Raw genomic sequence first — 22,684 nt, 5'->3', positions numbered from 1 at the left:
TGGTGTGCAGAGCCTTGTTGAGCTGCAGAAATTCAGCACGGAGAAAAACTGAGTCCTTCCCTGGGGGTGGGACAGCCCTGTTTGCCAGGGCACGCTGGAGGGATGAGGGGCAGTGGCAGAACCCCAAAGGGACAGCTCACCAACAGCAGAGACCCAGGATCGGCATGCTCTGAGCAGGAACAACTTTAATGGCACAAGTCTCATGTGCGAGCACAAATATTAAACTTTTACACCATACAAAAATAGAGAAACATTCAACAAAATAACAAAAATAGATTATTTCAGCTGCTAGAGGGTGTTGCAGTGGTTGTTATTCTGTCTTACCAGGGAAGGGCCCTCTTGGCGGCCACCAGCAAGGCCTGAAAACGGAGCCTTTCCCTCCTGCTGTCCCTCCTCAGGGAGAGGACAGGCCTTGGGACACTGCAGGGGACATCTGGGAGCACTGGGGGGCCTGTTCTTGCTCCTGCTTCCATCTCTTGCCACAGCCCTGTGCATCTCTCTGTTGTGCCCCTGGAGCCAGCCTGTCCCTGTGGGAGCAGGTAGGGGATACCCGGTCAGGGATGGGGACACCCAGCTACTTCAGGGGACGTGGTGATGGGGAACGCGGAGCTGGTGGAGGCGAGGGGCTGGGGGTCTCTGCTGCAGATCCCTGTGCTCCTGGCAGCCCCATGGGGCAGGTGAGTAGCAAAGCGGCCGGCGCTGGTGCTTGCCATGGCCACCTTCCATGCGGGGAGCCCCGGCCAGGCAGCCCCGCGGCATGGCCAGCACAAGGCTCAGCCAGGGTGGCTGTGGCTGCTGTTAGGCTGCAGTTTCATGCTGTCAGAGCTGCTCTGGGAGCTGGAGGACTTTTTCGCCTGCAGCACCATGGTCCAGTACCAGAGAAAGATGAGAAAACCTGGGTGAGAAGGGAGAAAGAGTGGGTCAATCCCCTCAGAGGACCACCAGTATGCCAGTGAGCTAGCCAGTCTCCCAGGGCTGTATCTTCTCATAGCCCATCATCACCACACCCACAAAGTCCCAGGGCAGCTCATGCCCTTTTGGAGGAGCCCAGTGCCCCAGGATCACCTTGGAGGGAGTTGATGATGGTGAAGATGTAGAGGGAGACAAGGCGGAAGCTGCCGGAGGTGAAGGAGAAGAACACCAGTGCCCAGGGAATGCCCAGCAGGATGCTTAGACCACAGAGGGCTAGGACATGCTTGAGCTTGTGGCCTTTCTTGTTCTGCCGGAGGATCTCCCGGACCATGGCCCCCAGCATGACGGAGTTGAAGAGGAATACCAGGCTGAATAAACCCAGGTTTATCACGTTATGGATCAGGGGGCTCGTGATCCAGCACCTAGAGGGAGGAGAAAAAGCAAAGGGTTACACCGTGTCATCCCACAGGGGGATGAGACAAAGGGTTTGAGGGTGGAGAGGGGAGCACGAAGGTTCTGGGCTAACTCAGCACCCATCGTAGTTAAACCCAGAGGGGGGATCCCCTGCCCCACCTTATGCAAAGCCCCAGGAAAGCCACAGCCTTGTGGGCTAAGGAGGTGGAGGTTGAACCAGATGACTTTAAGACCAGGGACCAAGCAATCAATTTCCCATGACTTACATGGTTGCACTGGTGGACTTTCCACCAATGGATTCATACACGGGAATGGAGAACGGGCCGTAGTTCGTCCAGTTAGTCAGGAAGATCAGCATCACGCAACAGAAGGGGAGTCCTGGGTGTAAACAGAGTAAAGTGGCCACCCTCATCTCTGACCCACAGACCTTCTGGAAGGACTCGTTGCCTCTTTTTCCTCGTAAGGTGGACAATGTCCTCTCTCCTTGGGGTGAACCAAGGAGGGAGGCTACAACAAGGGTTCCTGGTGTAAGCCCTGGCCAAGGAACGGGCTTGTGCTGCACAGAGCCCAGCTGGGGGTCTCACAGGGTGATGGAATTTTAGGCCACAAATGATCATGAGATCTTCTTACCACAACCTCCTATCCAAAGGAGGACAGAGATGTATGGGTGTCTCCTGTATCAAGCCCATCTTTATGGGCTACCCTGGTGTACTGGGTCTGGCTAGGATGCTAACTTTCCCTGCAGCAGCCCACACAGTGCTGTGCTCTGCACTTGTAGCTAGAACAGCAGTGGGATCACCCCAGTGCTGTGTCTGCTGCTGAGCAGTGCTGGCACAGCATCAGGACTCTCTCTAACCCTCCTGGGGGGTGGGCAAAAAAGTGAGAAAGGAACATCACCAGGGCAGCTGACCTAAACCAACCAAAGGGATATTCTGTACTAGATGGTGTCACACTCAGCAATAAAAGGTGGAAAAAGGAAGAGGGGGGGCTCTCGCTGTGAAAACGTCTGTCCTCCCAAACACCGGCTACGTGCGTTGAGGCCCTGCTTCAAGGACGTGGTCAAGCATCACTCATTTGTGGAAAGTAGAGAGTAATTTCTTTCCTCTGTGCTTCCACGCAGCCTTTACTTTTTTTTTTTCCTTTTCGCCTCCCTTTTCCCCTTTCCCTTTTTCCCTTTAGCTAAATTGTTTAATTAACAATAATCTTTCCTTAATAATTATTTCTTCCCTTTAATTAAATTATCCTTATCTCAACCCACGAGTTGCTCTTTCCTGTACTTCTTCTCCTCCTCTTCTAAGGAGGGGGAGTGAGAGAGCGGTTGTGGTGGAGTTCAGCTGCCTAGCACGGTAAAACCACCACACCGGGGTGTCTCTTTTAGAAAGAACATCCCACCGCTATTTAAGGACCCCAAGCAGCGGCTGTCACATGCCTCCCTCGCTGGGTGACCTGCCTTTGCTCTAGCCCCTGTTTCTGCTCTCAGTCACTGCGTCTCCTGCCTTAGTGAAGAGACAGATCCCTCTGCTCTCAGACACCACAGCTATGCCTCCATCCCCATCCAGGCACCATATATGCTGGGAAAGACTTCCAGGGGCAGAAACCAACCCTACCATGCCCCACTGTCCTGCCCCTGGGGAGTCTCTGGCTCCCCCATGCTCACCCCAGCCCACCAGACAGAGCTTGAGGAGGAGGTGGTCATGGTAGGCATTGAAGACTTCGATCACAAGCCGGTAGAGGTTGTAGCCCTCGATGCCCATCCAGGTGAGGCAGCTCAGGAGGGAGAAGTGCAGGAACAGCCCCCCAGCAATGCAGGCCGCATTGCTGCTGCTGGCAGCCAAGTGTGCTGAGATGAGGAAGGTGAAGTCCAGGAGGAAGATGGCACCCAGCAGGTTCATGTGGATGTGCATGCTCATGATCTGGTCTCGCTGCTTGCTTCTGGAGAAGTGAGGGGAAGAGATGTCAGCACCCTGCCTGGCCAGCATCACTGGTGCCCCACTACACCCCACAGTGTCACTGGGGCAACACACCACACCCGAAGAGTTAGGAGAACCCTTGTTAGTGTAAGGGGCTGACATACTGACCCCACGCATGGGACTGACACAGGCAAATTCAGGTCTCTGCAGCTGGCCCTGCACTTCAGATTTACTACGGAGGGTTGGGAGTGACACACATGTATTTTCAGTTCCCAATCATCCACGTAGGGTCAGTGATATTACTCAAGAAAAGCCACTCTTGTTCTCCCTGACAAGATCTTTGTCGTGTTCTGCTTGCCAGTTCCATGATAACAACCAAACTGATTTTCCAAAATCAACAGGTGTTTGAGAGTGCCTTTCGGGAGACCTGGCAAAGAGGATAGTTTCTGGAGGGGTACATTCTGCTTTCTTCCAGCCTGGCTCCTTCATTATGCTTCCAGCTGGACCACCAACTGCCTTTGGAGAGCTTGGGCCTTCCCCAGTGCAGGAAAAATGCAGAGGGAGCATGGGGTGTCCTGTCAGCCCACTGGCTCACCTGGGCACCCAGACCATACCTGAAGTAGAGGAAGAAGATGGTGCAAATGGATGCCAAAGCTGAGATAAGGCAGCCGATGTACGTGATGATGCTCAGATACTCTCTGTGTATGTAGGTAATCTCTGGAGAGGATACCTGGGGAGAAGAAGGAATGAGACAGTGAAGGAGCAGTGCCAGGGGGAATAATGGAGAGAGCTGCAGGAAGGCACTACCCACCATTAGCACAGCAAAGTAGGTGAGGTGGTTGCATCTGCAGTATGTCTGTCTGTCCCCCTCCACTGTTGTGCAGCCATAGCTGTCCCAGTTTCCAGAGCTGGCTGCTAAAGAAAGGGAAAGCATCTGGTGACCGGCAGAAACAGCTGCTTTGGAGCTCAGAGCTTCAGGTTAGGGTGTCCACAGCAGGGGGAAGGACAAATGGGGGGGGGTCCCAGATCACCCCATGCAGAGCACACACTGGCAGGAATACATACACAGGATTGCTCGCCTCAGGGGCAACAGTACCCTCCCTGGAGAAGGAGAAAGCTCCTAGGTTAGATATGGAGGAAAAAGCCTGAAATTGACCCCAAGGGAAATGTTTATGGAGCTGGAGCAAGGGAGCTGCAGAACAACTTTCACCACCAACAGCAGGTCTTCAGTACTCAGCCAAGGGAACAGAAAGAGCATCTGTGCTTCACACAAAGGCAGAAGCTCTTGCGCCCATACACTCACCGGTGCTGTCCTCCTGCCAGAAGACGCACAGCAGGGTCACATTCCTCTGAAATGACAAAACAACAGGTCCTGGTCAGGATGAATTGCAAGTTTGGTAGGGGCAACACTGAACAAAAGGTGAGATGGTCTCAGGAGATGAACTGGCCCATATCATGAGCAGAGGCTCAAGGTAAATACTTCTCTTGGCAGTTTCCAGAACAGAAGCCTCCTCCCAGGCCCCACTTTTAGATAAGGAGTTCATCTTTGAGCAGTGGCTATGAATGAGCCAAGAAATATTAACTCAAATTATCCCCAGCCCTGGAGATTGTGCTGGAGTTGACACATCTGCAAATCATCATCCACTGCACAGAAGTAGGCAGAGCCGCCACTAGTGCACGTGGTGAAGCCATGAAGCCAGAAGATGCAGTAGGTTGCAGCAGGCCTAGGACCTGCTGGATCGTGACCACTCTTCAAGCTGGTAGGGCCAGAGCCATCCCTGCCCCTCCGTTCCTGAAGGGATTGGGTGTGATGGGGCTGTTCCCCCACTTACCGGCAGTTGGTTGTGGTAGAAAGTGAGGACCACTGGGTCAGAGAGATTGGCCACCACCGTGTCCACCAGGGAGATGCCAACCACCTTGTCACCCAGGATGTGGCTGCTGTTTTCATCCTGTGGGAGAAGGAGAGGAGGTGGTGGCACTGCAGGAAGGGAGAGCTGCCAGGTGTGAAGCTGGCGAGAGTCCACAGCAAAGAGGACCTGTGCCGCTTCCCTGTCAAGCCTCTAGCTCCTTTTTGAAGCATCTAACATCTCCAGAGCACCCTCTACAAGTGAGTGCCTTCAGCCTGGTTTGGGCAGCAGGCACTGGAGCTGGCCAAGAAGGGCAAGGGCTGCGGAAGGGGCAGAGGAGAAGGTAAAGCCTAGCTGAGCTGCAGGTGATACTGCAAGGTGCAACATGGACATGAATGTGAGGTCAGTCCAGGGAACGATGCCTTGTGCTGATTTGTACCCACACCCCCTGCTGCAGCTGTCTCTCTGCTGCCCTATGCCACCAGACAGTGGCACCCCACCGTGCTGCATGGCGCATTACCTGGAACATGGCCTGGCTGTTGACGTCCACCAGGAGCACCCTGTGCTCCACCACCTCCTCCTCTGCTGTTACGAACAAGCTGCTCGGCAGATCCACGGCGAACCCCTGGACCTCTCTGCCCTCCTGCAAGGACAGACCCATTGGGACAGAGCTTGGGAAGATGCCGGAGGGCTGCTACTCTGAGCTCCACTGGGTGTGGTGGGGATGACGGGGGTGACATCTGCCAGCCCTGGGGTTGCACATCCATCCCCACCAGCACCCCACAGACCCACCTCTCTCGGGGAAGCAAAAGCCAGGTGCTGAGGAGCCTGTGCGGTGCTGACTCTCAGGACAGTGGCTTGCAGAGCGCCCTTCCTGAAGGTCTGGTTCTGCCCTTTGAGCTCCACGTGTGCCAGCATCCTCTCCAGGGCCCCGAGTTTGCTGTGGGGAAGGGGATGCAGTGAGCAGGGCAGCAGGTGCCACGCTGGGGACCAGGAAAAAGGTGCCAGTGTGGAACGGGTTCAACCAACACCCTGCCCACCACCACAACCACCCGGCCTGCAGCCCAGCCCTGCACTCACTGCCGAAGCGATCGCTGTGCCGTGGCACCCGAGGCCGGCGCCTGTGCGAGGAGTCTGTCCAGGGCAGCGAGCTGGCCCTCTACGTCCTGCTCCCCGACGGGCATGATCTCCAGAGAGGCTGGTGGCACACGACAGGAGAAACTGTCAGGGGCACAGGCAGAACCAGCTTCCCCCTGTCCCCAGCTGCTGGCCAGGGCTGGCTCCATGGCACAGCCCTCGCAGGAACCCAAAGCAAAGGGCTTCAGTGTGGCCCCACACTTGGGAAGCCACCAGAGACCCTGACCCAGATGGTTTCTCTGGCTGCCTGGAACTCAGCATTCCCCTGCGAAGCACATGGCTTGCTGGGATTTCAGGGGGCTGTAGCACTTTGGAAAACCTCTGCCTTCATGCTTTGGCAGCTGCTCGCCCAAGGACACCTGTGTGACAGGGGCTGCCATGGGGCTGCTTAAGCAAAACCACTTGTCCTTCCCATCACCCTTAAGCTGTGTCCTGACATTGTCATAGTATGGCACAGCACCGGGACATCCCCAGTGCTCTGCTGATGGCTAGCACAGGCTGGAATGGAATTGACTCATTAAAATGATCTCATTGTCTCATTAAAATAACACCAAACTGCCTTTACCAGGGAAAAAGTATTCAGATGCACTGTCAAGGGAGGTGTTCTTCTGACCCTTGAAGACATAGGACACGTTGAAGATCTTGGTCCTTTCAGTCTTCCGCGAGTCCCTCTCCTGGGTGATGCTGCTGTCTGGGTCCCGGCCCAGGAGGAAGCTCTGCTTCCCGTATGCAAGCCGGAGGGTCCTGTTGTGCTTGAACCAGTAGATGCAGAAGCGGTACCGGCCCAAAGTGGGCGGCAAGCTGGACTGGTGATAAAAGTTTCTCCCGCTTGGCAGAAATGGACTTTTTATTATGAGTGCCTGGGCCGTGTTCTCAATGGAGATGTTGGCAGGACTGTGCTTGTAGATGACGGAGCTGTTCTCAGTCTGGTTCCTCTCTCCGCAGAAACGGAAATCCTCCTGGCGGGTGCTTGCACCCACCCCTGCATTGCACAAGCGCAGAGAGACGCCGGCTTAGCCAGAGGGGCAGCCACCCACACGCCAGCACGCAGCGTGCCAGGCTCTGCCCCAGGTGTGCCAAACCCTTCCTGGCCAGGCTGTGTGCCACCAGCCACCTCCGACTTGCCCACGGTCACACTGGGAGGTTTGCCAGGAGCCAGCATGCCCGGGGCTACAGGAGCCCCTCTCTCCTGGGGCTGGCTTCTCCCCAGTGCCACCCCCCCAGCCCTGCAGCAGGCTGACAATGACAAAGGAGCACTACAGATGGATGGAGACCTGCTCCTTTCTCCAGAAAGGACCCCTCCATCTCCAGGTCCTCATGCCAGAGACCCTAGTGGAGGCACGTCAGCCCACAAGATGTTTCACCTCTGTGGAAGCCATAGCAGCAAACATCCCCCAGTGCCTTCAACCTTTGCATTTTGGGGCTGCCAATTACCTCCAGCAGCCTGGACGTGCTAGCCCAGGGCAAGATGTGACTGGGACCAGCCTACCTTGGAGGGGGGAGAGAAGGAGCAGGAGCAGGACTTTCATCACAGGTGGCTCTTGACTTTGTCTTTGCCTCACAGGAGAAAGCAGAGCCTGGAAGGTCACAAAGAAAAGAGGCCATGTAAGTATTTGGGGTGACAAGAACGTTGCCCACAGCCAGCAGGGCACCAGGAGATGGAGAGCTGAGGCTGTGCAGGTGGGACAGTGGCTGGTGCAACAGCCAGCTCCCGAGTGCCTCTGCCACCCAGGAGGAGCTCCGGGTGCCAGACTCCCCACATGGCCACGTGAGGCTGGAAGGACAGGACAGAGGTGGGGGGTCAGACAAATCTCTGGACTCTCGGCCCCAGCACAGGCGCCAACCTCTACAGCTCACTGCTTCACATCTTGGTTCCTGACCTGGCTTCTTAACGCAGGCAATAAAGAACAGAAGGAAATAGTGGTTTCCTAACCTGCCTGGCCTAGATTTGTATCTGGTGATTTCATCTCCTGTATTTTCAGCTGCGGAGCTGGTCATGTTGCAAACCAGAGCCAGTGGTGGTGGGGACGGAGCACGGTGCAGGACATGAGCATGCTCTGTCCCCCTACGGCTGCCACCCATCGCCTGCATCTGCTTGTGCATCGGCTGCAACACAACCCCACCTCCTGGCAGCAGTCTCATGGTTGCTGTGCAGCACTTTCCCATGCTCAGCTTGACACCTTGGGCTCCCACCTTCACGAGGCACCCGCCGAGGCTGTAGCTGTGGTATTTGCACCCAACAGCAGCAGCAGGGGCAGGTGCTGCCTGCAGCACAGTGACACCAGCCCCACCCAGGGGCCCGGGGTGAGAGCAGCAGGAGGTGGCAGGAACGCCCAGAGTCACCATGAGGGGTTCATCCTTGGGCAGCAGGACCATAAAGAGGCTGAAATCGGCCCATGCCTGGAAAGCTGATGAGGTAATGCAAATGTGCATCATCGAGGGCATCACGCTGAGCCCCTGGGACAGGACAGTGTCAGCACGGGCTGCCTGGGGTGGCTGCCAGCACCAAGCACTTGCTGATGCCCAAAGCCAAGCCAGCACCCAGGTTGCTGCCACTGCCAGGGCTGTGTCTGGCTCGCACATCGCTCCCAACCATCCTGCTCAAAACCCCCAGCACCGTTTCAGGGTGTCCTGTCCATGGGGACATAAACCTGGCCAGGCGTGCAGACGCCTGTTGCCTGTGTGAACGGAACTGCAGCTGTTTCACAGCATGTGAGACGGGGGGACCACCTGCCGAAGTGGCTGCAGGGCTCCCGCAAGCACTGCTATCAAAGGCTCCCTTTGCTGCACAGTTGAGGCTTTTCTGTCTAACCAATGGTGTGATGTCAGAAATGAGAGGAATGACAGATATCATTTTGGTCTCATGAGAAAGATAAAAATAAAGCCTCTTCTGTGTCTCACGAGCTCTCAAAAGCATCCAAGGGTTGTCAGTAGTGAAGACGGGGGATAACTGCTGGCTTGAAAACTTGTCAGCGGGTTGCCTGGTGGCAAGGGGAAGGTCCCACCTCATTTCTCGCCGAGGCTGGAAGTGGGGCTGCCGACCAGTGCTGGCCAGCCTCACAGTGCTGCTTGCCCAGGGCCAGGTTCTGGGTTGGCCTGGGTGTCAGCAGGAGATGGCTTGTGCCTGTGCTGAGACATGCTTCCCCACGCGGGTTTGCTAATGCGACACCACAGCCGCTTGCTGCTTTCCTGAGCAGAGCAGGAAGTCTCTCCAGCCAACACGGATCCCGCGCACATCCTGCACCGGTGTGTCAGCACCAACAGGCAGAGTGCCTGAGCCTTCCCACGACAATTTGTCACCCCTGGATGACAGGGGCTTTGGGCTGTAAATCAACCACCTACCATAGGCATAACGGTCTTGTACAAGCACCATGTTGCTGAGGTCCCCAGCATGGACATGACTCGCCAGCAGTAACTGGATGTGGATGAGGCCAGCGTCCCCATTCCTTGCTGCGTGCCCGGGAACCACACACATGCAGCCACGGAGTGAGAGCTTGTATTGAAAAAGCACAGCCACGTGATGGCAAAACACAGGTGGCAACAGCAAAACACGCAGTGTGCCTAAAGGCAATGTTAAGCACCGGTGCTTGAAGCTGGGAGTAACAAAGATGTGAATGCAAACCGTGGCGCCACGGCACCGAGCCAGTGCATAGGGACACAAAGCTGCAAGGCTCCAGCCAGGGGAAGGCTGGCAGAGGGACAAGCTCTGACCCATTCTGCTGTGCTGGCACAGTTTGGATTTGGATTTGGATCCCAAAGAAAGGGATCGTCTCCTTTCAGCCATTATGGAGAGCCCAGATGAGACCAGAAATCCCCATGGAAGCGGGGCAGCTGGTATTTCCCCTCTGAGCTCTGCTTGCCCCAACTCGGTTGATTGCCTCTTCCTGAGCTAAACAATGCCAAGTGAAAATCCCCTGAAACAGTTTTCTCAGCACAAAAACTCCGTTCCCACCCATGCCCACAGCAGGCAATGCTGGTCCCCAAGTGCATCCTGTAGGCGTTGGGAAGCAGCTCAGGCGATGGCACAGCATCACTGCGCCCAGGTACCACTTGGCTCCCTTCTGCAAAAGCCAGAGCAGGGAGCTATTGCAGCAGCCGGGCAGGGCAGCCCCTCCACGCCAGCCCAACCTCCCTCCTTCCTCCCTGGAGCAGGAAGGCTTTTCCAGCCACCCCGCCCCAGCCCCCCCCCAGCCGGGTAGCTCAGCTCCAAGGCTGCTCTGAGAACAATAGCACATAGAAAAGCTGCTGCTTTGTCAGAGATGAGATAAGCAGAGGTGGGGGAGATCGGGTCTGGAGCAGGCTCCTTACTGGCACAGGGCAGGATGTGTTTTCTCAGAGGCTCAGCACGAAGTATCAGGGCATTACATTGTGTTCTCTCATCAACATTAAATTAACATGCTGCCCTTGCAAAGGGAAGCCTGGGAAGAAGACTTTATCTAAACCCGGAGGCAAGTAGAAAAAATAAAAAGCCCAGTGTTTATTACCACTGAGAAACCTTATTGATCCCTGGGTGACTTGGCACCAGGTATTTGATTACTTGGAGACAGTGAGGGCATGTGGGTTTTGCACATGACATTTTTCCCAAGAAGGGAAGATGCTCTCATGTCTCACACAAACACCAGCAATGGGTAGATACAAGGGCTTTCATCTATTTTGCTTCCAGGCTTACTAGTAAAATACACTACTGATCTGTGTCTTGAGCCTCCAAGATGCTAATAAGGACACGGCTCTTCACCCATAGCCTGCTATTCATGGGAGAGAAGGCAAAGTTTTGTGAAATAGATGGGGGAACTGAGGCACAGAGAGAGGCATGTGAGTGGCCCCAGGCACCCAGGACAGAGTCCCCCAGGTAGGATACAGAGCGATCCCATGCAGGGGGCAGGGGCCACCATCAGAGGGGATGCTCAGGAGGGCCCCAGCCTCGGTCACTCTGGTGATAAGGTTCATCTTCACCATGTGTCCTTGGCCTTGGCCAGCATCCTGTGGGCACAGGGGCCAGCCCACACATTAGTCACAGCATCAGCATGCAAGCGGCACCAGCAGGCACAGGGCAGTTTTGGAGAAGGGACATGATCTGATAAAGATTGCCAGGGGCCCAGCAGAGCTCCCTGACAGACCTGATGTCCTTCACGGGCCGATTGCCACCTCCCATCCTGAGGAAGCGGTAGGAGAGCTGGCGGGAGGCAGAGACAGCCCCGACCTCCAATGCTCAAAACCATTGAATTGAAAACCATTGAACCATTTCCTAAAAGACACTGCAACCAGAAATACCTCAGCTAACAAACCCAACGCTTCCTTTGCAGTGGTGGGGAACACACAGCATCTTGTTTGGTGTCATGCAAAGCCAGTGGCTTCAGCAAGGGCTATACATAGTCTCCAAAGGGACAGGTACGCCTGCAGCAGTGTTGAGGTTGCCACAGCCTTGGAGGAGCAGCCTGCATCCTCAAAGCACATTGCAACTGATGTGAAGTCTGGGGATTTCAGTTTCCCACCTGCAAGGAGCGGGGCTGGCCTTGGTGTGCCCACTCACACATCCTCATGGTGCACTCAGCCTCAGGCATGGGCTGCAGCTGGTAACACCGAGCCAATGGGCAACACAGGCTGCTCCTCACCCTGTGCTGAGCGGGTCTGATCGTCCCCAGCATGGGGAAAACCAAGCCAGTTCATGTTTGGCTCGGGATACTTTGAGGATGGCAGCAATTCCAGTGCCTGCCAAGGGTGAAGCGACTCCTGTGGGACTTTCACCGGTGGGAGCTGTGGCATCACAGGAGCTAGGTACAAGGGCCTGGGTCACAGATCGCCTGGTCACTGCCAAAGCCCAGCTGTCGGTGAGCTGAGGGGAAAGAAGTTTACGGCTCAGTGCCCTTCCGAAAAACAAGTGCTGGCAGGCTGCTGCCCAGCTGGTGCCACATGGGGCTGGCACTCACAGCCCTCCTCCGGCTGCAGCCAGAGCCCCCAAGCATGTGGGAGCTGCTGTCTGCAGCACCACATCCCTCTGACACCCATGGGTGCCACCAAAATACGCAGGAAGGCCAGCCCCAGTGTGCCCCATCCCGGCAGCACACAGTTGTTTGCAAACCTGTTGCTCTCCGAATAGCAGCCCCCAGGCTGCAGGATTAAGAGCTGGACTGGAACCAACTATGCAGCATTTTTAGGCCTTGGCTCAATTCACGTGGGAGCAGCAAACCTTGCAGGGGCAGAGCAAAACCCACTGAGGCTGTGGTACTGAGGAGGACTGCACTCACAGCATTGCCCAAAACCCGTTTTCTCTCCTGTTGTCCAGGTCTCTGAAACCACCCCTAGCTCCCTGCTGGCAGCAGAGCTCCTACATATAAGTGGGTACCACAGCTCCCAGGCCATGAAATGAGCCTTAGCTGGCTCCCCCACTCACAGCGGTCTGGACTTGCTGCTAGGAGCCTATTCCAGGAGATTTGATTCCAGTTCTCCAGCCGGTCTTGCTGGGTCTTGCCGCTCTCTTTGCCCCTTTCCTCAGGGACCCCTCAGGCAGCTCAGGGGCGGGGAGCACCCACGGCAGCCCCAGCAATTTGCCGGGACGGGTAAGCCGCAGTGCTGCAGCAGGAATCCCCCAGCAGGCACTGGAAGGAGAGCTCCCTGTCGAGACAAGCCAACCATCCCACGGGATGCCGCGCTCTCCGCCAGGAAGGAGAAGCGGGGTGTGCCGGTGGTGCCCTGGGTTGGGAGGCGGTGGCCACACACACAGCACACAGCACGGCTCAGCAGAGCAGCGGGGGCTTCGCAGGGCTCAGCTGTGCTGAGGGCAGCAGCCGAGAACAGCTGCCCCGCAAAGTGCACGGGGATTTGCGGCTCCGGGGCTGAATTCCTTTCAGCCTGGCTGCTGGGCAGAGGCAAGGCCGAGCCCGATTTAGCAGGGAAGGGAAGCGCCCGCAGGGATGGAGGCTTCCAGGCAGGTCGTGCCTTGGCTGTGGACAGCGGGGCGCTAGGGGAGAGCCGTCTCTGCGGGGACAGAGGCGTCTCAGCCCGTGCAGGGACACACAGCACACGTCGCAGCCGTGCTCCCCGCCTCGTCCCACAGCCCACCCGGCACCCCGGCCCCCAGGAGACCCCCACGGGAGCTGGGGGGCCAAATGCCCGCAGCACCGCCCGGTCCCCAGCCGCGGTCCAACCCCGAGCGCCCCGGCCCCGCCGCTCCTGCCCCCGGCCCCACACGCACCCCAAGCCGCTCCGGGACCCCCGCCCGGCTTAACAGACCCCGGTACCTGGGCCTGGCCCGGGCTGGGCGCGCTGTCCCGGCACGGCACGGCTCCTATCGGCACGGCACGGCACGGCTCCGCTAGGTACGATGCGGCTCGGCTCGGTACGGCACTGCTCCTATCGGAACCGCACGGCTCGGCTCGGCTCAGCCCACCCCCGCCCCGCCGTGACTCAGCGGGCGGGACCGGGAGGAGCCGAGCAGCACCGGGTGCCGCCGAGACCCTCAGGGACCCCCGGGGGGGGGTCGCGGCGCCCCCAGCCTTTGGAAGCGGCACCCGGTCGCTGGAGCCGGGCTCGGGGGGGGTCCGGGTGGTCTCGCTCCTGGGGGAGCTCGGCTGGGGCGGCCGGGGGCCGGGCTGCCTCCTTCCCAGCACCTTGCGGCTCCAGGCACGGCGCAGGGGCTGGCGGGTGTCCAGAGGAGGAAAGGAGTTGTTTGGCTGGCAGGCTGCACGCTTGGCTGCAAAAGGGATTAAAAAAAAACAATAATAGTTGATGGGAGAGCAGCCGGGACGAAGCGTCCCCACGAACTCTGCCCCGCTCCGTGCGGGAAATTGGGGGGACGAGGAGCAGGACAAGCAGCAGAGCGAGGAGCGTGGCTCCTGCCCAGTGCCCAAATGAAGGGTGCTGAGAGTGGGGCTTGGTCCCCGCAGCTCCACATATGCACCTGGCTCCACACAGACCCCCATATCTGAAGGAGGAGGGCTGGGGTGTGGGGTCAGGGGGTGTCCCTGCCTTCTGAGCCCAGAGGTGGGGACCCTGCCCCTCACCCTGGGGCAGCTGCAGGGTTTGAGTCTGGGGGCATCCGTGAGGAGTGGCAGCAGCGCTGATCACTGCAGAGCCCACAAAGCTGCTGCAGAGAGGGGCACAGCTCGGCCAGGTTCCAGCCTAAGCCGCCTTTTGTGTGTACTGAAAAGCAGTCGTGCGGGAGAAAGTCGGGCTCCAAGGAGATGGAGGGAGGAGAGTGCGCTGGGAGGTGGCCAGGAAGTGCCTTGGGTAAATACTGGCTCTCACAGATATTTCCAGTTGTTTGAATGGAACTTTTCTTTTTGCTGGGGGAAGGGTAGACACACTGGCAGCAAAGGTGCTGGGTGGCACAGAAGCAAAAGTCGGCCTCTGTGCCAAAGGAGCAACACGCGGCTGTGCTGGGAGACAGGGGTGGTGCCTCTGCCCTCCCTCCTGCCCTGCACTGGAGGAGTCCAGCACCTCCATTCGCATCACCCACAAGCTGCTTCTGACTTTGTTCCAATTCCAGCTCCCACAGGAAGCCAGGCTGCCTGCCGGGGCCGTTCACATGGCCTCACGTGGCCACGCCATGGCTAACACAGCTCCCTTTGATGGGCAGCGGTCCCATGCTATGGAGACTGGGGCTGAGCCCGATTTCAGATCGAGCATCGGCACGCAGCCAGAGCTGTGGGAGCGTCGCCACGAGCTGAGCCTGCTCCCACAGGTCACCCTGACCATTTCGCCTGACCCCATCAGGGACCACCGTAAATCTGCCTCCTGGGAAAAAAGACACAAAAATGACCAGCAAGCAGAGTATCGCTGCCTCCTTCCCGGCCCTTGCTGGACCCACTCTTCACTCCTTCCTCCGGCTAGTCAGGGATGAGGCTCTCCTATGGGTCAGGTGCTGCCCCCTGTCCCGTGGTCACGCCTCTGGTGTGACTCTGATGAGGAAAGGACATTTTAGGCCATTTTCTTGTAACTGTTTATGTAACAAAGGGACTTTTGTCTGCACTTGACGTTATCAGGAGGTTAACAGAGTTATTTTTAGGTTGATGCCTGCACTTGTTGATGTTATCGGATTATCTTGAAGTCAGCAGGCCTTGCTGCTGTTTCAAAGACCCTAGCAGAGCAAGGGGGGAGGAAATCCTTGTGTTGTCCCTTACAAGGGAAACTTGCCCTTGGGCTCAGGCCAGCAGCAGTCTTTTGGCCTGATAAGGATTTATTGCTCAAGCTGGGAAGTTCCTAAAAGCCATAAAAGTTCCTAAAAGCTGTGCGAGCACCTACCCCAGAGCCTGTCCATGTGAGTGTGAATTTGTTGGTAGCCTAGGTGGTTATCTAGGGTTGTTACAGTCCCTTGGGGGTATCCCCGTGTCTCATCTGGGCTGGGCTGCAGGCAGCCCTTGTATGGCCTGAAGCCTTGCAGGGAAGAAGACCTGTCCCCAAATGGTGTGAACGCTTTGGGTGGGTGAGGAGCAGGGCAGAGGTACAGCTGTGGGAGCCGGGGTTCAGCCAGGCAAGGATGTGTCTTGATGAGCTCACCACCAGGCTGCTGCTGGCAGGCAAGGGTATCTCAGTCATCTGAAGCCTGAGGCATGGGCAACAGAGGCAGGAGACCCGTTGGGCTGTGCCAGTCCTGCTGGAAAGCAGCCACGGCCCCAGCCCAGAGCGCGAATCACCTCCCCCAACCCCTCTCCAAGATTCTTTACCCTGCGTTATTGCTTCCACCTGACGTGGAAGTTTGGGAGCCACCTCCCTTATCTGGAGCCTCTGCCAGGGTGGCGTGTTCCCCTCAGGTGGCACAGGGACAGGAGCTACTGCTGTGGTTGCTGTGGCTGGCTCAGCTCAGGCTGGCATTGCTGCTCCCATGGTGTCCCCAGTGGCTGGGGTCTGTGGCTAGGGGAGGGCAGGGGAGGGCTGCTCGCTGATAGCTCTGACGTCCCTGGGTGCAGTGATCCCTGACACCTCTCATCCCCCCTTGGGCCCACGCTGGTTCTCCAGGGCTTGGGGCTGGCTCCTGCCTCCCTGGCTGCCTGTTGCAGGTAGGGGTGCTCGTCCCTGGAGAGGTGCTGCTGGGGTGTGAACCGTGAGCTGGGCTCAGCTCAGCTCCAGTTGGTGCAGGGGAAGGGTGAGGGTGATGCAGCCACATCACAGAGCAGTGCCGGTAGGAGGGGACGTCTGGAGGTCCCAGATCCTGCTGAGCAAGACAGTGAGCAATGCCAGGGCAGGGCAGCCGTGCCTGTGGTGGGCTGAGTCTGGGAAAGCTCCAGGGATAGAAATCCCAGTGAACATCCCAAGGCTGCACAACGTTCTTAGCAAAGACTTTCCTGTTGTGCCCAATCTGAGCCTCCCCAGTCAAAACCATGGCGATGCCCCTTGTTACAGCACTTAGCACGGTCCTGAATAGCTGGATGCCAGCACCTCAGCCTCCCCCATTTCACAGCTGTGGGCTGCTCTCGCCCTGCCCTGCCTCCCTTCTGCTCGCCTCACCTGGCCCCGCTCCCAGCCAGTCTCACAAAAACATGTACTGCCCTGAGGGCTGCACGCTGCCTGGGCTTGAGCTGCATCGGGGAGAGCTCATTTGCATGGGAAAGCAGGAGGCAGAGGTGGAGAGGGAGCTGGCAGCTCCTCTGGAAAGAGGTGAGGTTTGCCTTGAGCAGCCTCAGTCCCCAGCTGCTCCTGGCTTGTCCCCCTTGTGTCCAGATCCAAAACTGCCCTGCCCGTAGGTGCCCAATGAGGGGCCACTTATGGCTCTGACCCTGCATCTTTCAGCCTTGATCATAAAGTCAACCTTTTACAGCCTCTTGGGACCCCAAAGGTCTCCGAATCAGGAGGCCAGACCTCCCCTCATAAGGGTTTCTCCTTCTGGCAACAATGACAACAGCAACCTGCTGGGCACCAGGACTGTAAAACCCAACTGTAGAGAGCAATAAAATCATCTTGTTTGGGCTTGGCACTACAAACAAGCCGGCAGGAATGTCTGTGAAGTCAGAGTGAAAACTGATCCTGGAGATAGTACAAGGATCAAGATGCTCCCATAGGACATGCGAAAGTGGTGTTGGTCAGCTCTCCAGCAGGCACCAGCAGTGAAGTCCCAAATCTAGACCCCCAAAGGCTCTTCCTTGGCTGGTTGTTCCCCACAGACTTTGAGGATTTTCCATTGGGCTGGCACGTCAGCCTGAGGCTGGTGGTGAGGCGTGGCAGTGGCAGGCAGAGGGGTGATACCAGCTGCCATTGCTGAGGCAGGAATATCAGCCCTGACAGCCTGGCACGGGTCTTTGGCTGCCCCTCTGCAGGGCTCAATTGTGGGTCTGAGCCTCCTGCCCTGCAGAAACCCTGGCTACACCCTGGGCTGCAATCCCATGCAGTCCCAGGCTCCCTCCTTATCCCAGCTGCTGCCCAGCTCAGAAATCCCATCCCACTCAAGGAATCAAATGCTGACAAAATACACGGAATCTTGCCTGATAAGGCTAAAGGTAAATAGGATCAGTTCTCCTTGAGAAGGTGAGACAGGCTGCTCCCCCTCCTGCCCATGCAGAGGCCACACCAGCTGTGCACTTGGTGCAGGGAGCAGAGGAGGCCTGGGGGCTCAGCCCTCCCTGTGCTGCCTGCAGCAAAAGCCCTGTGCCTTCGGTCCTAAAAGTCATGTTCTTTCAGTCCCCATCGCCATGCCGACACATGTGTGGGGTCCTTGGGGTGCCCTTCATCCCTGCTCCTGGCCTGGCAGTGTGGGAAAACACCTTCACGTTCCGCCTGGCTCCCTCGGGAGTGCCGTGCCCCACTGGGACCCCGCTGCCCTGGTGCTCCTGGGGTAGCCTGCACAGGGAGGCAGTGATGAGGTGATTGTTTTCCAAGAGCAGCCGGATACAGGAATAAGGCGCATGAATGCACCGGTGTCAGTGCACACAGTCACCAGCAAACTGCGTGACTCATGCCACAAAACTCTTCCCTTGGAGCTGGAGCTGCCTGAACGGGGAAGCGACTCCCCAGCAGGAGGTGCTCACAGTGGGGCTCATTCGCTGCCCCGCACTTGGCACCTCACCAAAGCCCAGGCTGTTTTTAATGGCCAAAGTCAGATGCTGAAGCGCTGAACCATGCACAGCTCATAGCCACGAGGTGCAAGAGAGCCCGCAGGACAAGGGCATGGAGCTGGCTGTGGCTGTGCCTAGCGCACTCCAGCACTGCGCTCAAAGACCAAAACGGGAGGGCTTTTGTCCTTGCTGTGAGTGGGATGGACGGAAACTCAGAGGCACTTTCTTTCCTTTGTGAACAGAACAAAGAACAAGAGCAAGTGGTTTCCTTGGCTTCCCAGAAATAGGCCCCATGAAGCTTTTTCCCTTTCTGGCGAAAGGGAAAAGCGCTCAATGGAGTGACACGGGAAGAAAGAGATGTGCAGTGAGCTGACTCGTGATGCCTGTTTTCCTGCCGCCAGAGCAGAAACTGGCAGCAGCAGTAAATGGCCTTGTTGTCCTGCTGCTGCCCATGCCCTGCACCCTTGAGCTGCAAATGTGGGGACAGAGGTACAGAGATTCATGTCCACGCCACCATCTCCATGGTGTGACACCTGTGAAGTCCCTGCAGCCCAGCAGAGAGATGAACGCCTGGATCCAAAATCTTGGGTGAAGAAGGGCAAAGCTTCAGCTGGCTTGGGTAGCTGCAGACTAACAGAGCCCTGCGTGCTGGGAAGCGCATGGGGGTCAGGGCTTGATCACCATCTCCAACCCACACTTCCAGTCCCCACAGTTTGTCCTTGCTATTTATTTCCTGCAGGCTGGGCTGTTTAAACCCTGATAAAGAGTTTATTTGCATTGAAGAGCTCTGCTCTGAGTCCAGTTTCATAACAGAGAAGGGAGGAAAGCCAATTTATCTTTGCTGTCAGCTCACTTACTTGTTTACCATCCTCCTCTCTACTCCAGAATCACTAAGCCAAAGCCCTTGTGTGCGTGATTGCTGGCAACTGGGGCTGTGGGCAGCCGCTGTCCCTGACCTCACTCTTGGAGGAGGAGATGCTGGGGAGAATGATCACCATGCACCAGTGCCTGCTGCTTTGCTGTGAGATAGAGGCTGCCAGTGGCTGGCTGTCCCATGTCCTGCTCTGCTCCAGCCCATTTACACCCTGTGGGAGAAGTCAGTTCCAGTAAAAACGAGGGGGGCAGCAGGGCCCCCCTGGGCCAAGTGTCCAGGGTGGTGCAGGGCAGCTGGGCACAGCAGTGGTGCTGCAGGTGGCTGCAGGCCCCTGGCTCTGGGCAGTTCCTTTGCAGCTCCAATACTTCCCCGGCAGCTCCTGGATCCCCACAGCCCCTCAGCAGGACGTGTTATCTGGAGGTGCTGCTGTCAGAGCTGGACCTGCTGCGGTGGTATGTGGTGATGTACCACAGGCAGATGAAGAGACCTGCAGGGGGGCGGTGGCACGGTCACGGCTGCAGGCTTCCCCATTGCCACAGTGGAAGGATGAAGAGTGGCAAGCTTGCAAGCCCCCATCAGTTTCCCTTCCCCCCGACCTCCTTCCCTGCCCAGGTGCTCCCCACTGACCTTGCAGGGAGTTGAGGATCGTGAAGATGTAGAGCTGGGGGATGAGAAGGACGCCAAAGCTGAAGAAGGCGAAGCCCCAGGTGGTTCCCAGCAGGCAGGTGAGCCCCAGCACCGTTGCCCAGTCCCTTCTTGCCTGCCCCTTCTGGCACTTGATCCTCCTCAGCATTACTACCACGGCCGCCAGCATCAGCGTGTTGAAGAGCAGGATGAGGCCAGCGTAGCAGAGGGTGACAAAGTGGGCCAGCGGGCTGGTGAGCCAGCACCTGACAGAGAGACACCCGTGTGGAGACAGGGGCCAGTGCCCATAACCCAAGGGCTGGGTGTGTGGCAGGGCTGGTGGTGGAGGGAGGAAGGGAGGGATGCGGCCATCCCCGATCACCCCATGGTGCTGGGAGATGGGGCATCTATGGGGGAAAAATGCCCCTGAAGCTGCCCGAGGCCCACAGCATCCAGCAGTGAGGGGGCATGGGCATGGCAAGCAGGTGCTCCCATCTGTAGTGAGGTGGGGGCCTGCAGGGTTCCAGAGAAAGGTCCAAGCTGATAAAAAGTGTTACCTGCAGAGCTACCACCGGCTTGTGCTGGCCCTGGGCCCAAATCAGCCTTGGGTCCCTGGGTGCATGGGGAACCCGAGCTGCATGGGGAGCTTGGGGTACGAGGGGTACCTGGGGTGTGTGGGGATCCAGCAGCCCCCACACTCACATGTTCATATTCTGGTAGCCGTCAGTGGTGTTGATGACATGGCACCCATAGGTTTCTCCACTGAAGATCAGAACAGCCATCACAACCAGCGTGGGCAGACCTGGGGGGCGAGCAGAGGCTGTGTGGGGCTCGGCAGGGGCAGCGGTGCCAGCAGAAGCCCATGGGAGCCACTCACCCCAAGCAAAGAGGCAGAGCTTGAGGAGGTAGTGCTGAATGTAGATGTTGTAGACCTTGACAAGGAGGAGGTAGAGGTGGAAGGCCTCGGCACCCATCCACGCCAGGGAGCAGAGGAGGCTTCCGTGGAGCAGGGCAGCAGCAGCCTGGCAGAGCCACTTGGTGCTGGTGGCCAGTGGCTTGCTCAGCAGGAAGCTGCCATTGAGCAGGAACAGCGCAGCCAGGAGGTTCATGTGGATCCTGGTCGTGATGTCCTTTGGCCGGCGCCTGCAAGAGCAGAGAAGGCAAGGGGGTGCCGAGGGGTGCCTACCTGGCAGCAGGGCACGGCACGGCACGGCACACAGCATGGAGTGGCATGGTGTGGCACGGCGTGGCTCTACCTGAAGAAGCAGCATAGCAGGAGGGTGCAGAAGGTGGCAGCAGCTGAGATGGAGCAGCCCACAGTGCTGATGTAGGTGAGAGACTCCAGCACAGGCTGGCTCAGGTTTTGTGCCTGGATCTGCCCACGAGAGGTAGGGACGGGGTGAGCCACAGGAAGGTCCCACACAGCACCCACCAGCTGGGAAAATGAGGGGAAGGAGGGGAATCTTCTTGCAGTAACCACCCCTCATAGCACCCTCTGCACCCCCACATACACCCACGCACACCCACACCCCCACTGAGCTGCCTGCAGAGCTAAACAGGGGGAAGACGGGAAGGGAAGAAGGGTTGTGGACCATCAAGACGGCAAAGTAGGTGAGGTGGCTGCAGAGGCAGACAACGGTGCCCTCTCTGTGCTGGGTCTTGCAGCCCTCTCTGCTCCATCTGCCTGCTCTGCCTGCACCTGTGGGAGAGATGCTGTCAGAGGGTGCCCCAGCTCCCCACATGCCACACAGTGGATGGGAGACAGGCAGGGGCAGGCTTGTTGGCTCCTTGCTGGCCCTGCTCTGTCTTCTCCCTTTTTCCCATGGTGAGAGCTGCCTGGGGGCTGGCAGGTGATGCCTTCAGGTTGGCAGCGAGCTGACCATCCCCCCATCCTGGCTATGGACACACTTACCAGCTCCAGGCACCCAGAAGACACAGGTTGCGTTGGAGGCATCCTGGTGGGAAGGGGATGGAGGAGGTGAGAGATGGGAACAGCCTCTGCTCCCTGGGGAAGAACACCCCCCCCCCCCCCCCCCCCGGATGCAAAGAAACTTCTTGATCCTGATGCAAGGAGGGAGAAACCTTATCTTTCCCAACTCAGGAGGGAACACAATGTTGGGGATCCCCCACATCCCCAGAGCTTGGCTGTGTCCAGCATCACCAGTGCCCACAGCAGAGCTCTGCTCACCAGCACCATGTCGTGCCAGAACTGGATCTCCACGGGGCGCCTGAGCCCGGTCACGGTCCTGTTCTGCAGGAAGGCTCCCAGGATGTGGTTGTTCAGTACAGAGCTGTTCTGCTCGTCCTGCAAGAGCCAGGGTTCCTGTGGGGAGTGCCTGAAGACCCCAGGCTGCCGTCGCGGCCTCAAAGGACATCCCACCCACCCCAGGCACCCTGCATGGTGCAGGCAATGCATGGCATTTGGGCCAGTGTGCTGCTGGAAGGAGCTGCTCAGGGTGGCTGGAGAAGTCTCCCCGGGCACCCTCACCCCACCAGCACAGGCCTTGACTCACCAGGAAGATGGAAGGACTGTGGATGTAAATGCAGATGAGCTTGTGCTCCTCCCGTGCCCGCATGCCCTTCATGAGCTCCATTGGGAATCTTATGGCGTGCTTGGGCTTTGCCTTGTTTCGCCCCTTGTTCTTTGCCTGCTGGGAGGGCAGAAAAGCATTTTGCCACCCAACACCCTGCCAGCCCAGCAGTACTCTAGCCCCACACTGCCCACAAGAGCCACAGGCCTGGGTGGTGGCCTGGCTGCCCCCCGGCACAGCCACCCCAGTTCAGCATCACTCCACAGCATTCCCCAGCTCTGGTGGCAGCTCCAGCCCGGTGCACCACATCCCCAGCCCCACCGTGGTGTCGGAGCTGCTTGTGGACACTTGGAGCAGCTGCTCCAAGTCCCGATGCTGAAGACGAGCACAGGCTGGGGCTGCAGGCAGAAGGACACATAGAAGTCCACCCCATCTGGCATGTTCGGGGGGC

The 22,684-nt window shown here is 57.9% G+C and overlaps 1 protein-coding gene across 2 annotated transcripts; it reads right to left on the bottom strand.

Moving 5' to 3' along the window:
• Nucleotides 1-179: 179 nt before the first annotated feature.
• On the bottom strand, nucleotides 180-13,578 carry LOC311214102 (adhesion G-protein coupled receptor G1-like). 2 transcript variants are annotated; one of them, XM_084294528.1, is made up of 14 exons: nucleotides 13,459-13,578; nucleotides 7,710-7,797; nucleotides 6,786-7,202; nucleotides 6,164-6,281; nucleotides 5,876-6,023; nucleotides 5,604-5,726; nucleotides 5,069-5,185; nucleotides 4,540-4,585; nucleotides 4,048-4,151; nucleotides 3,851-3,966; nucleotides 2,984-3,258; nucleotides 1,593-1,704; nucleotides 1,066-1,334; nucleotides 180-895 (listed from the first exon to the last, which is right to left on the bottom strand). In XM_084294528.1, the coding sequence occupies exons 2-14, from the start codon at nucleotides 7,747-7,749 to the stop codon at nucleotides 774-776; spliced, it is 2,007 nt and encodes a 668-aa protein (XP_084150654.1). In that variant the 5' UTR covers nucleotides 7,750-7,797; nucleotides 13,459-13,578; the 3' UTR covers nucleotides 180-773. The 2 variants fall into 2 exon arrangements, with proteins under 2 accessions (XP_084150654.1, XP_084150655.1); XM_084294529.1 differs by having other exon boundaries at nucleotides 4,048-4,148.
• Nucleotides 13,579-22,684: the final 9,106 nt, after the last annotated feature.

The sequence above is a fragment of the Netta rufina genome (genome assembly GCF_964035555.1).
Source record: "Netta rufina genome assembly, chromosome: 13".
NCBI classification, from domain to species: domain Eukaryota; kingdom Metazoa; phylum Chordata; class Aves; order Anseriformes; family Anatidae; genus Netta; species Netta rufina.
This window is presented reverse-complemented; position numbering and strand designations above follow the sequence as displayed.

What these genes read in the sequence shown, in the direction of transcription:
- LOC311214102 (XM_084294528.1), bottom strand. Translation starts at nt 7,749, where the DNA reads ATGAAAGTCCTGCTCCTGCTCCTTCTCTCCCCCCTCCAAG. An exon ending in ACAGCCAGGCCATGTTCCAG is followed by an intron (nt 5,186 to 5,603) that starts GTAATGCGCCAT and finishes CTTCTCCCACAG; the next exon opens with GATGAAAACAGCAGCCACAT. An exon ending in CTGGCAGGAGGACAGCACCG is followed by an intron (nt 4,152 to 4,539) that starts GTGAGTGTATGG and finishes CCCTTTCTTTAG; the next exon opens with CAGCCAGCTCTGGAAACTGG.